This window comes from Eulemur rufifrons, chromosome 7 (genome assembly GCF_041146395.1).
Source record: "Eulemur rufifrons isolate Redbay chromosome 7, OSU_ERuf_1, whole genome shotgun sequence".
Taxonomy (NCBI): domain Eukaryota; kingdom Metazoa; phylum Chordata; class Mammalia; order Primates; family Lemuridae; genus Eulemur; species Eulemur rufifrons.
Genome location: NC_090989.1, coordinates 144,161,981 through 144,175,714, shown reverse-complemented (window position 1 = coordinate 144,175,714; position 13,734 = coordinate 144,161,981). Strand labels below are relative to the sequence as shown.

At 46.3% G+C, this 13,734-nt stretch overlaps 1 protein-coding gene across 1 annotated transcript in view; it reads right to left on the bottom strand.

The window, feature by feature from the left end:
• The window catches only part of ITGA9 (integrin subunit alpha 9), a 323,466-nt gene that overhangs the window by 271,747 nt on the left and 37,985 nt on the right, over positions 1-13,734 (bottom strand). Inside the window, exons 5-6 of the mRNA XM_069475539.1 lie at positions 10,566-10,633; positions 1,868-1,997 (exon numbers count right to left, since the gene is read on the bottom strand). Of these exons, the coding sequence (XP_069331640.1) occupies positions 1,868-1,997; positions 10,566-10,633 (198 nt within the window). The remainder of the gene's footprint in view (positions 1-1,867; positions 1,998-10,565; positions 10,634-13,734) is intronic.

Below are 13,734 nucleotides of genomic sequence, written 5' to 3'. Positions count from 1 at the left end.
TCTGTCTGCGAAGCCCCCTCAATTAACCAATATATCATATTCCCTCCTAAGAGAAGGTAAAAGCAGCTGTCCTGGATGGATGGTCAAAGAATCTGGATGCAAAAGAAACAAAGGAAAAGGGTGTCTGAGCTTAGTCTAAATGTCTCGTGCTGTTTGGGAACCTTGCTGGCAAGGCTGAAAGCTCCCCTCTGGCCAGCATGCTGCATGCAGGCTGCCATATATTCTCAAAACTTGTCATCACCCTCCAACCCTAACGCTGTGATTATAAGCTGTTTGAGTTTTGTGATGACATCATATCATGATCAATTCTTATTCCCCATGTGGCTGATTTCTTCAGACTGGGGGCTCACATTACTTAAGCATATTATGAGTGATATCAAAGCCTGAACTGATCCTTGCTAATCCATACAGCAGGTAAGGGCCTCTGTTCCGTATACAAGGAGAAACCACAGGCCCTAAGGTTCAAAGGACCTGTGCTAGACCCTGAAGCCACCATCCAAACCAGGCTTTCTTCTGCCTTCTCTTGGTTCTCTGATTCAATGAACCTGTGTTGAGCTCCTACTATACACCAGAGACTATACAAAGTCCTAGAAATGTGAGACAATGTCCCCACCTTCAAGGTGCTCCGAGCATAGTGAGGTGTACAGTACCAGTGACAGGTGCTGTCTCAGTACCACACACAAGGGAGGCAGCTCAGCATTTAGGCTACATTCAGAAACCACGGGTTTATACCCCAACTTTGCTACTTAGGAGTCATTTGACCTGGCCAAGTTATATAACTTCTTTGTACCTCAGTTTCATTATCTATAAAATGTGGATAATATTATAATAATAATAGCTACCTCATAAGGTTGTTTCAGTAACTAAAAGAAATAATACACAGAGCCTGGCAGGGTAAAAAATGCTTAAAAGACGACAGTATTAAGGAGCTGGTGAGTACAGGAGCAAACACCCCAGAGACCCAGAGTAGAAGGATTACTGGGTCTATGCTACTGGGCAAAAAAACCTGTAGTCAGATGGGAAAGGCAAGTCAACAACTCCCTACTCCCTTGTGACAAGAAATTCCCAGTAACTCTCTATGCAAAAAGGAGGTCAGGGACATCCCCTGATTTAAGTTATGTGTAATGAGTGTGAAAGAGCATTGTTTTGTCATTATGAGGCCTAAATTTAGCTTCATTTTCAGTCCAGAATTATAGCACTTAGGGCATGGATTAAAGAAAAGAGTCTTGTAATTATCATCTGCACAAGCAAAGACAGCCTCTGTTCCTAAATGGGCATGGCCTTATCCTGGCGTCATGCTTGCCTCATGGCTGCTAAATTAGATTGTGTCTATCTTCTTTCTAGAAGATTAAGAGGGCTGAGAAAATAACAGAAATTGTTCTGAGCCCTTAATTAAACTTCAGTATTAGGTTGTCATCTGTCATGATAATTTCTGGTCCTTATAATTTCTATTTGCAACCAGTTTTGTGAGCAGGAAGCAGAGACTCCAGCCAGAGGGAAGCCCTGGAAAATCAGGATTCTATTACATACATTTTGTATCTGACCATCTGAACTTTAGTAATTGCTATAACAAGAAAATAAAACGTTTGCTTCCCTGGAGGCTTAGCAGTCAGCTTTTTAATTAAATCACACAGTTTTAATTCAGTTCCCTCCTTTGTTCTCCTCTCTACCTTTTGTATGAGGGGCTAGACGTTAACGTGCCCTGGCTAAACACATATGGAATTACAACAGACAAACACATATGGAATTACAACAGACGTAAAAGACAATGACATTTTCTTTCCACCAATAAAGCAGTAATTCGTGAGCTTGGTGGGAATCACGCCCATTTCCCCTTTCTTACCTGTCATCTCCCTGAGCTACTCACCCAGGTAGGTGTACCGCCTGCTCATGATCGTGTCATCATTCAGTTTAAAATAGGTGTTGTCCGTAAGGTTCAGCACTTTGACCGTCCCAGCCCAATAAAATGACCCTGGGGCACCCATCACCACCAGCTCCTGCAGCAAAGAAATCCAAGGGTAAATAGGGAAGGAAGCTGACGAGGGGAAGCAGGGTGTGTTGAGAACCACAGTCACAACAAAAGAAAACTCAGAATTAAATTTAAGATACCTCACACCAAGTGCTTTTTTCAGCTAAGCAATAAAAACATATTTCACCAGATTTCCTAGCATTAAGGAATCTATTATATGGATGGGACTATCAGAATGAAAGACACAAAGATGACCAAGCAAGGGAACAGAATGTGAGACAGGCCAGGCCCCTATCCCATCCACAATGAGGCTGCACTCATTTCCTCAACTTTACACCAGGATCAAACAAGGAAACAGCAAACTCCTGACATTGTCCTAAACCACAGGTTCCAGGGAAAACTCTCATGGAAAGGCAGCAATACGTCGCCTAGCCTGGAGTCCAGTCCCACTCTCCCGCAACTCCTCCACCTAATATACAGCAAGAGGAAAACAGTGATCAAGATCAGCTTTGCAAAACCTGTGCACTAATATTCCAGCCAAATCCCCTCCAGTCCTCATGCAAGACCCTCTTCTCAGGAGTGGTTCTACAGCACGGTTTTCCAGCCACTCCGGCCCAGTGCAGATGTGAAAGAATGAAACCAAGAGATCAGAGACCCCAACCAAGGAAGGACATAAACTGCAAGAAGAAGAGACCACAGGCAGAAAGAGACAGTACTACTATTAAACACAGACTCAAGAACACAAAAGGCACAGCTGTCTTCAGCATTAGATTAGGAGGAAACTGTCGACAGGCCTGAGAGCATGCTTGTGCCACAAAACCATCGAATGACCATTGCCGATTATAATCCTAAGTGCCCCAAAATGATTCGATTACCTAAGGAAGTCAGCACAGATATCTGCAGGATTTTACCCACAAGAATATGTATCATAACTATACTAAGAGAAGTTGGAAACAACCTGAACACCTAACAATAGGGACTCTAAATTATGGTGCATTCATTCAATAGAATTCTACACAGCATTAAAAACACTGTGGAAGATCTAATGGCACTGAGAGATAGTCACAAAGTGTTGGGGAGTTAAAGAGGATATACCAAACAATATGTATGCTATGATCATGTTTTGTGTTTAAAACACAAACACACACACACACACACACACACACACGTACAGACAGACAAGCAACAGACAGGACCAGGAGGATAAGCCCCAAAACATTTATGGTTTTTTCCACTAGGTGATAAGACTATGGGAATCAATCCTTCTCCCTCATTCTCATCCCAAAGCTTATTTTCTTTGTATTTTTTCAAAATTCTAGAATAGACTGTTTTCCAAGAGCACCGGGCCTCAGACTGCATGGCTGGGACCCTCTAAACTAATTCTGGTTTTCTAAGCAATTCTGCTCTTTTTGTCTCCACCCCTGCAATGCCCTCACACCTCTTCTGCTTGGGTATCCTTTCTCAATTCTTCAAAACCCTGTTGAAATGTGGGTAAACATTAGACAAAACATTGATGAGAGAACAAAAAAACAAAGAGTACATACTATGAGTCCATGCATATGAAGTTCTAGAATCAACAAAACCAACCTATTATGACAAAAGTCCGATCAGGGGTAACCTGGAGTGAAGAAGGGGGCTCTGTCTGCAAAGGGGCATGAGGGACTTTCTGGAGTGACGGGAATGTTCTAATCTTCATCAAGGTGGGGATGACATGGTGAACACATTTGTCAAAACTCACTGAACTCTGCATGTAAAATAGTGCATTTTGTTGTATTTATTGAATGTAATAAACTTTGATTTTTACAAATTCTCTAACAGTGATTAAACATTGACATGGAAGTCATCTCACAAAAACACAAAACATGCTTGTGAGAGGACATTTTGCAAGCATTAAAATGAAGCACCACTGTGCAGCTGCCACGCCCATGTGAGGGGAAGGCGGGCAGTCCTCGCATCCATCAGATGGCCCCGGCTTTCTGTCCTTCCTTCCCCAACAGGGAAGCCCTTCTTTTTGATTACCTATATTTTCTAAAGTATCTGCACCGCAGTAAGAAATAATCAAAATTATTTTTCTAATAAAATCATTAATTTTTCACTCAACAATATTTATTAAGCACCTACTATTATCTATCAGAGTTCATGCTGGATACAAAGATAAAGTCCCTTTGTACAACATTCTTGGGCTGAGACAACAAGGAAATGTGCAAGGTCTTTTTAAAAAATTCTATCCAAAAGGGTTAAAATCAATACAATTTCTAGTGGAAACCCTTCAGCTGTAGACAAAACCCCAAAGACGCAGGCCATGCAGGCTCATAGAGTTAATGGACACTGGACAGGTCATGCCTCTTGCTGCTGAAACACACAAAACCTTCCCCTGGGCCTTTGGAGTCCCCAGCAGTGTCATATATTTCAGAAGCAGATCTTCCCAGGCTGGACTCTCTCTGCAGAGCTTGCCCCACACTCGGTCACAAGCTGCTAGTTTCTGACAAGTCCCTGGAGGGTAGATCCTGCTACAAATATTCTGAGTTTCTGGTGACAATTCATAAAGTCACCGCTGAATTCTTAGGGCACAAATGTCTGCAAAAGCCAGAAACATCTAAAGAGAAAATTAGAGGAGGACAGAGCCTGCAGGCAAGAGCATAATGCTTTGAATAACATACATTCTATGGTCAATTTGAAGCTTAACAAAGAAGAGTTATGAGCACAGATGGAAGAAAAGCCACTAGATTCTGGTCTAAATGGTTTCCTTTTGGTAATTCAGGAAGATTCCAACTACAAATGACTGTTGACGGACTCCTCGTTTTAAGGTTCTGAGAGCCTATTCCCCTGGAAGGAAAGTGCTGAAGATAAGCCAGATGCCCTCATAGGTATCTCACTGTTCTATAAAAATAGATCACTTTCTGCACTCAGGACTCACCACTGGGAAAACACAGTGGTACATTCATTCATTCATTCTCTTTATACTCATCTGTTCTGCTTATGGGACTGTGCTAGCTCTAGAAAGGGTGTAAGAAACACAAATGATCAGTTCATCAAAGGAGAGAGATTTTTTCCTGGCCTTGAGCTTAGAAAAGAATTTGTAGTCAGAGTCCAAATACAAAGGGCACCGAAGAACATAATGAGCACTATCCTCAGTCGATGTTGTTTACACAGCGTAGAGCTTTCTCTATCTGCAGCTTTTTATAATTCAGAGCTCTAAGCATCAGTACAGGCCTGTAAAGGCTCTTCAGGACACCAGGCAGTGAACACATTGCTTTCTGATGATTTAGATTAACCCACTGCTAAAACACTGCTGTATCCCCTCTCAAACATTACCAAGAGGGTAGGACAAATTAATCCCTATCCTCAAAAACCTTTAAAGCTGATAGCTGTTAAAAGCCAGTATTTTCCCCTCTCCTCCTAGTGCTCACCCCCTTCCCCTTCAGTCCAAACTAAACATCACGGGGCCAAGCCTGCAGCTCTCTGGGCTGGGGTGGGAAGTGGGTACAGTGTCTTCCTGGAAATCCCTTGTATTTGGCTTTTTCTGTTCACTACAGATGATATCTGTACCCTTTTTGGTACTGTTCACAAGTGCCAGGAAAACATGACCAATGCTTAGCTCCCCACACCCAGGAACAGCAAATGCAAATGTCACACATATGAACAAAAGGTTCCCTGCAAGCAAAGGCTACCACTACCTAAACCACATTCCTGGAATCCCATCAGTTAACAGCAGTGCGGGCCTTTTCCCAAGATGCATTTATCAGCAGAATCTCCAGAGGTACGAGGGCACCTGGGTGTGCCTAAGAGACGCCACAGGCTTCCTCTGCACATTGCAAGGGGGCACGAGCAGGAGGGCAGAGTGCTCGGGACCTATGATAGAAGTCTGTGCTGAACAAACTTTCATCCTCACTTCTTCAGCCTTCCACGGCAGTGCTTGAAAGCTGGCCGAGTCGGTCCAAGTCCTCTCTTGCTGCTTAGAAGTACCTCCCACCTCTGTTAGCCTAGTCTACAAAAATAAATAAAGTTCCCAGGAAATTCTCTCTTATCCGCAATGACAGGCTAAAACTCAGATGGGATCCATAACTCAGAGAGCTTTGATAAGCTCAGGATCACTGACCTGCAGGTCAAGCAAGCACCTTGGGACAGAACATTTCAGGGCAACATGGCCATGTCCAGAAGGCCACAGAAGCACATCTAGCTTAGGAAGCAGCTGTGTGCCCTGTGAGGGGACAGATCAGCTCACAGCAAAGGCAAGCCCAAGTGACGAGGTCAGCAGGAGGGCAGAGGAGTGGAGCAGTGCCTGCTTGACCCCTTCAAGCACATTTCCTGCTCAGTCACAAACAGCTGAAGTTCCAGAAACAAGAGAGACAGTGAGTTCAAAGACCTCGGGTTTAAGGAGGCCAAAAGCCTGGGAACCAAATCTGACGCCAAAGCCCAAACTGGTCAGGAGATAGCAGGCTGGGGTCAAGGACTGAGTGGCGGCTAGCAGGGCTGCCTTCCCCTGGTGGCCACCCACCCCTCCCCTGCCAGTCTGTATACCCACCGTGTCCCCACTGCTGTGCGCTCAGAGCCCAGCCAGCACACAGAGAGGTGCTATGGTTCCCCTGGGCTCTGCATCCCAGAGCCTGGAGTTTCAACAGATGCTCTGGTTCCTCGTCACCCTGAGCTTGTAAGGCCACCTGGACACACCCCCGCCCATACCCCTGCCCTGCCCTGACTCCTACCTCCCCTCCTTCCACCCTGCCCCACTGCCTTTGTCTTCCATGACTAGCCAGCTGGTGGGACGACAATGACGCCACCCTCCTGGGAACTCTTTCGCTCCCTTAGTTCTCTACCATCATCTCTGGTAAGCTCTGATTTCTGCAATGAACCTATCCTCTCCTCCCATCTAAAGGGAGGCATCTCCGCCAGGCCCCATTCTAAGCACACTCTCCCCCTCAGAGAGTTACTAGCAAGGGCCAAATCTAAGTTCCTAACTCAGGCTGGGTTCCAGTCCCTATGTCCAAATATCTCCAATATACATCTTTAAGATGTCCCAGCACTGCACACTCCACATGTCTGAAAGCAGACTCAGCGTTTGTCTCCCCCACTGGGTTCCTTCTCAGTAACCTCTTTTCACCAGGGTTACCACCATTCTCCAGATATCTGGCTCAAAACCTCCTTCTTCTACCCCACAATGCTCTGACCATCCAGCCCCTTGACACTTCCTTCATGTTCTCTGACTCTCCCTATCATTTTTACTCCTAAAGCATCCCCCTAGTCTGTCCTGTTGCTCCAAAGCTGACCTACATCCCACCCTCCCACCTGGCCTCCCTCCAGGCCCTTCCAATTCCAAAGTCTTGGGCACGGCCAACCCAAATAGCCATTCTTACAACACTGCCATGCACCAGGTGCGTCACCTGATTATGAACTTACAGTGGTTCCCCATTGCCTGTTGGCTCAAGTCAGACATCACCAGACCTACTGGAGGAACAACAGCTATGGCAATTAAACAGTCTAAATCTAACTGACATGGAAGAGAATGAAGTTAGCCTATGTAGGGTGGCATTGCAGATCAATGCGGATAGGAAAAAGTGTTTACAAACTAGAATCAGAACAATCAACTATGCATTTAGGAAAAAATGCAATTAGTGTCTACCATATAAGGTATATAAAAATAAATTTCAGAAGGATTAAAGATAGAAATATTTTTTTAAAAAAACCTATGAAAGTACTAGAAAAAAATATAGGTGGATATTTTCAAATTCTTAGAGAGGGTATAACCTTCCCAAGAGAGAGATCTAGGATCCAGAAAGAAAAATACTGTTAGATTTTACCAAATGTGAATGTTTAATGCCAGTACAATAAAGATACCATAGGCAAACTTAAAAAACAAGTAAAAGGCTGATGAAAAAAATTTGCAACACATATACGAGATAAGAGATTAGTTTTGAAAATATGTGACAAGTTCCTAAAAACCAGTAAAACAATAATGAAAAAACAAAATAATGGACTAAGAACATAAAGACGCAATTTCCAGAAAATTAAATACAAATGGTCAATATTTTAAAAGGATACTAAACTACACTAATAATCAGGGAAAGAGACATTAAAATAAAATGAGGGTTTTTTTAAATGACAAAAATTTAAAGGTCAGTGAGAGAATGTAGGGGCAGATGCAACCCAAGGGAGTGTCAATTAGTAAACATTTTCATTTTTTTTTATTTTTTTTGAGATAGAGTCTCACTGTGTTGCCCGGGCTAGAGTGCCGTGGCATCAGCCTAGCTCACAGCAACCTCAGACTCCTGGGCTCAAGAGATCCTACTGCCTCAGCCTCCTGAGTAGCTGGGACTACAGGCATACACCACCATGCCCGGCTAATTTTTTCTGTATATTTTTAGTTGTCCAGCTAATTTCTTTATATTTTTAGTAGAGACGGGGTCTCACTCTTGCTTAGGCTGGTCTTGAACTACCGAGCTCAAACAATCCGCCCGCCTCGGCCTCCCAGAGTGCTAGGATTACAGGCGTGAGCCACCGCGCCCAGCACAAGTAAACATTTTTGAAGTGCAGTTTGCCAGCATGTATCAAAATTCAAATTTTTAGTACCTTTTGCCCTACCTGTCTCTTCTAAAGAAGCCTGCACTTGTGCACCGAGAGCTGTGTGTGGCTCTCCGGCACAATGTGGCCAGTAAGAGCTTGGCATGCTCCAGCAGCTGTTGAAAGTACCATGTGGTAGAGGAGGATGGAAAGGTAGGAAGGCCTGGAGGACGTGGGAAGGCGTGTGGATTTCATTATGGGTGGGAAGGCACCAGAAAGTTCTGAACAAAGGAGTGCCATGACATTTTTCTCATTTGGAAAAGCCAGTTCTGGCTACTGTGTGGGGACTAGTCTGTCCGGAGGCAGGAGTGGAAACGGTAAAAGGGGAGGGCTCTGCAGTGGTTGGGGGCACGGCAACTGTGGCTTAGATCTGTGGGGTGGCAGAGGATGTGGAAAGAAATGAGCATCTTTGTTAGAGGTTTTGAGGACACAGGAGGTGGCACTTGCTAGGGGCTTGGAAGTAGGAGAGTGAGGTAAGAAAACAATCTTAATTTTGGCCTCAACAACTAGGACAATGGGGGGTGCCATTCACAAGGCCTAGCATGGAACTCTGCGTAGAGCAGGCTGCCGTAAAGTGACTCTCCGGTGAAGTGATGTAATGAGAATCACGACAGTGAGGGATGGGGCTTAGGAGGGAGGCATCTCCTATTTATCGTTTTGAGAGTGAAGGATAATAGAACTTCTGTCTTTCTACCTTTCCTTTCTTGCTTTCTGGATTAGACACTATGTTGCCAACTGCCTGTTATTTCTTTGAATTTAAACAGCAGCCAGTGAAATGGAGGGGCACAGTTCCGCTCCTGCCCTGGGGGGGGGGGGCGCTCTTTAGCAGACTCTGCACACCTGCGCACTCCCCTCCCCGGGCTCTGCTGTCCCGGGTGGGCTCAGGGAGTCTGGCCTGCGGGCCATGGCGCAGGGTCTGGATTATAATCCTCCACGTAATGGGAAGCCTTGGAGTCAGAATGACGGGTCTCATTTTGAAAGGCTCCTCAGGCTGGTGAGCAGGAACACACAGTAGGGGTCAAGAATGGACGCAGGTTGGGGGGCTGGGAATGTTCTAAAACGAGACAGCGTTGATGGCTGCACAACACTGTGAATGTATGTGTAAAGTGCCCCTGCACTGTACGCTTTAAGATGGTTAAAATGATGAATTGTATGTTATGTATGTTTTACCACAATAAAAAAAAAATAATGGATTTAGGGAGACCAATTTGAGGATAGTGTATCTCCAGGTGATGATGGTGGCTTTTCCAGAAACATGGTAGAAATAACAGAGGTGGCGGTAATAAAAGCTGCCACATTTGGGATATGTTTTGGAGTCTAAAACAATAGGATTGCAGATGAATTAGAAGTGAAGTAAAAAGTACTTTTTTGGCCTGAGCAACTCAAATGGATGATGGTGCCACTTGCAGAGCCTCTCGTGGAACTCTGTGCATGGCAGGTAGTCATGAAAATGTCTAAGAAATGAAGTGGATATGAAGGGCAAACTTGTAGTAGGTGAGAATCACACAAGACAGCAGTACCTAAAACGTACTACCAGCCAAAGGTCCTGCCACTCCTGTGCAGACCTGTAAGCATCAAGTGTACGGTCCCTCAGAATTCGGGAAAGGGAAAGGTCAGAGCCATGCATAAAACAAGGGCTCTCCACTAAAGAGAGAAGGTCGCTATGAGGTGATGCCCACACATTTGTCTTCACGTCCACCAACAAGGAGGCCCAACTTGACTGAATGCTGCCTCACTCACACCCCCTGAATTGACTCCTTCCACATGTCTGAGTCAAGCTGACTCCTACAGAAAGCATCAAATGGGTGTATCCCCCAAATGAGCCCACCCACCTCCCTCTGCTCAGGGGTCTCTGGCCAGCTGGTGGCCCCCACCAGATTTAAATAACCTTCCCTGATGTGAGGACCATAATCTATTAACTCACAGCTCAAATATCTGGGACACGAGAAGTCTCACATCAAAGGAGTGCCAAAATCATGGTAAGCAAGAAAATGAACACCAAAAAGAGAACAGAAATGCCCAGGCAGCCGACACCCACCTCGGTGAAGAAGCCTGCTATCCCAGCCTGGCAGGAGCCATGTTCCTCTCCGTACTTCTTCTTATACTCTGGAGGGGAAGGAAGGAAAGAGAAGCAAACCACAGCCGCGTCAGTGTGTGCCAGTCGTGTGTGGAGCCAGCAGAGCAAGCCGGCCACTTCCCCCGAGTGCCACTGTGGGCTGGGCCCAGGGATGCCGTCCAGACGGGGGCGAGGAAGGAAAGTCTCAGGAATCCACCCAACCTCAAAAATCCCGGCTCCGGTGCCACCGGGTAGCGAGGCTGCCAAGTGCCCCAGCAGACTCCTTCCACTCACGTGGGGAAAGAAGGGCAGCAGCCACAGTCATTACGTGGGAGGCTGGCGACAATTATTTTATTTACTGCAAAAAGGACGGAGATCCCTAGTAGGCACAAGGAGCTGAGAACATGACCCAGAAATGGAATGATGTGGCCCTCCCAGTGTGGAGTTCCCTGGAAGAAGACCAGCTCTCCCCAAAAGACACTCAGTACAGCTGGAGGCAATGTGCTTTCTACCATCCAGCCAGAAACAAGCCGTCCACCCGAGGGCTGCAGGAAGAGGGGGCTCTCTGCACTTGCCACAGGACACGGTTGGTTACACTATCGCTGATGATACCCAGTTACACTCTGCACTCACACCTCTGCCTTCCTTGTGTGGAAGGAAAAAGGGATGTTCTCTCCAGGTCAAAAGAAAACTAATGGATGAGCTCTTCTTCTCCCTCAGTTTCCAACACTCCTACCCAATAAATGGGGGCATTCTGTTGCTGCAGTCTTAAATTGTGAAGGAAGAAAGGGAGGAAACTCTTGACTGTTTAGCATGTTCCAAACACTGCATCAGCTGCCTCCACTCACACCATTTCACTGATCCCTCATCTCCGGGAACGTATATCCCCATTTGTTAACAAGTAAGAATACTGAGGCTCAGAGAGGATAAGTGAATTAGCCAAGGTCACACAGCTAGTAGATAGCAAAGCTAGGATTCTACTTAAGCTTGGACTTGGGAACACTTTCTTTCACCTCTGTGGCCTATCAAAGGTTTTACAAAGTGAGTGATTACACAAAACCCAGGGAAGTGACAGCTGTCTGAAATCATTTAATGGGTACAGACAAGGAGGTGGAGTGACAATCAGAGTGACTCAAATTAATCAAATGTGAAACTGACGTTGCTGGCCATGGTCTTGCAGGATGCCCCAAGGCACCCTCAGGCCAGGGCTACCCAGTGAATAACCCAGTGACCCCTGTCCCACTCCCTGGGCTCTTGGCAAGTCTCTGGTACCATTAAAAGCAATATAATTATTTTTGAAACAGAAAATAAATAATACAAAGGAACAATGAAACTGTGATTGCAACACAGTCCCACATCCTGCAGCTCAGAGTGTCTACACGAGGAGAAGGGGAAAAAGGGCCCTGGGGAAATATACAGAGTAATTCAGTTTCTAACAACACTCACCACAGAGCCTAGTAACATTTTCCAGTAAGTGGCCATTAAGCGACTGCTGAATTACAACAGAATGTCAATTGAGCTACTCCTCTTCCATGCAGGGTGAAATCAGTTCCTCCTGCCTTGTCCTGTTACCATAAGGAGAACCCCCAGGCCTGCTAGAAAGCAATTCAGTGACAAATGGAACTTGCTTGTTCCCGGCAAAATCTTGCACCAGGGCTGGGAGTCAGGCTTGTGCAAAGTAATAAATCCTGCATCGTAGCACAATGGCAAGAAGGATCAAAATGTCCCAACCTAAACAGTTACATATTAAATCTGAAAAGTCTGGCAAAAGCATATCCACCACACTGACTGCAGGGGCCAAACACCCAATTGTGACGCTTGAAAAATGAAACATACAAAGGACGTTCAAACCCCCAAGAGCTGAATGAAACTCTAGTGCAGGACACACCAATTCAACTTCAGAAATTTATGACACGAATAGGAATTATGTGGGAATCTTTCATCTTTTAAAGCAGTCTCAAAGTCTCTTGGTGACAAGTATGCAAAAAAAAAAAACAGTAGATGTGTGAACTTCAGTGCCTTTCTCAACCTCCTTCCCAAACCGTGCTGGCATGCTAGGTGCTAGGAACAGGACCCAGGGTTTCTGAGGTGGCCACAGCCTTTTTGGGAGTTGGGAGCACCCTGCTCTTGGCCAAGGCTAAAGGACAGCCAGGGAAGTCCCCCTGCCTCAGCCAGCCCCCACTCCCTAAGCTGGGACTGCCCCATCAGGGGTCAGAGGGCCTGGGACACACATGAATGCAGGCACCTCCATTGGCTTTGGTGTTTCTGAAACCCCAGGGTCTAACCTGCTTCTCTAACTAGCTCTAGGGCAAGGAATCAAACAACATGGGGCCCCTGACTGGGACCCACAAGCCACAACTCCTGGTTAGAAAGCAGGCCATTCCAGCCTCCCAGAAACTTCTGTGACTCTGTCTTTAACAAACTCAGTGTGGAATGGGATCCAGTCCTAATCCTCCAGCCTCCTGCCCCTTCCCCACCACACACTTTTCAGGGGCCAGCTGTGGGCCTGGCAACTCTAACCTAGGAGGGCTCAACTGGTGTTACTGGGTTGGACAGTCTCGCATTCCAAGCCTTCCACAGCCTTCTGGACCACCCGCATCAGCTTCTCTGTCCAGGCGGCCTTGCAGGAAAAGGTAAATGATACTCCCTTCTCATCACAAAGTAGGTTTGTTCATCACAAAGCTGATTCAACACAAAGATGAGTTCATTCATCTCAGTGTCCCCAACACCAGCCCAGTGCCGTGTACCTGTATGCGCTTAGTGCGTCACAGGACTGTGTGCAGGCACGCGGCTCCACGCACAGACCCGAGGACCAGGCACACTCCAACTGCTGCTAAGTCCCTCAACTCCCCAGCCTGCTCCCCCATGGACTTTTATCCCTGCCGACCCTCCAGCCCTGCCCCTTTCTCTTCCGACCCGTCAGACTCCCTGAACTCTGTCCCAGCCCTGCTTGAGGAGGAGTCATGTTCTGGGTACCCAGAATCCTGGGTTCTAGACCCAGTGCCACCGCTAACCCCAGAGGCCAAAGGATGGTGGTGGGTGTGGTGGGAGTGGGGCAAGGACCCACTGGATGGATTTTTCTGCGCTTACCAAACCTCAGTTTGGCTGATTCTACCTTGGGCAATTCCATCTCCTCTTGGGCCTCAGGAGG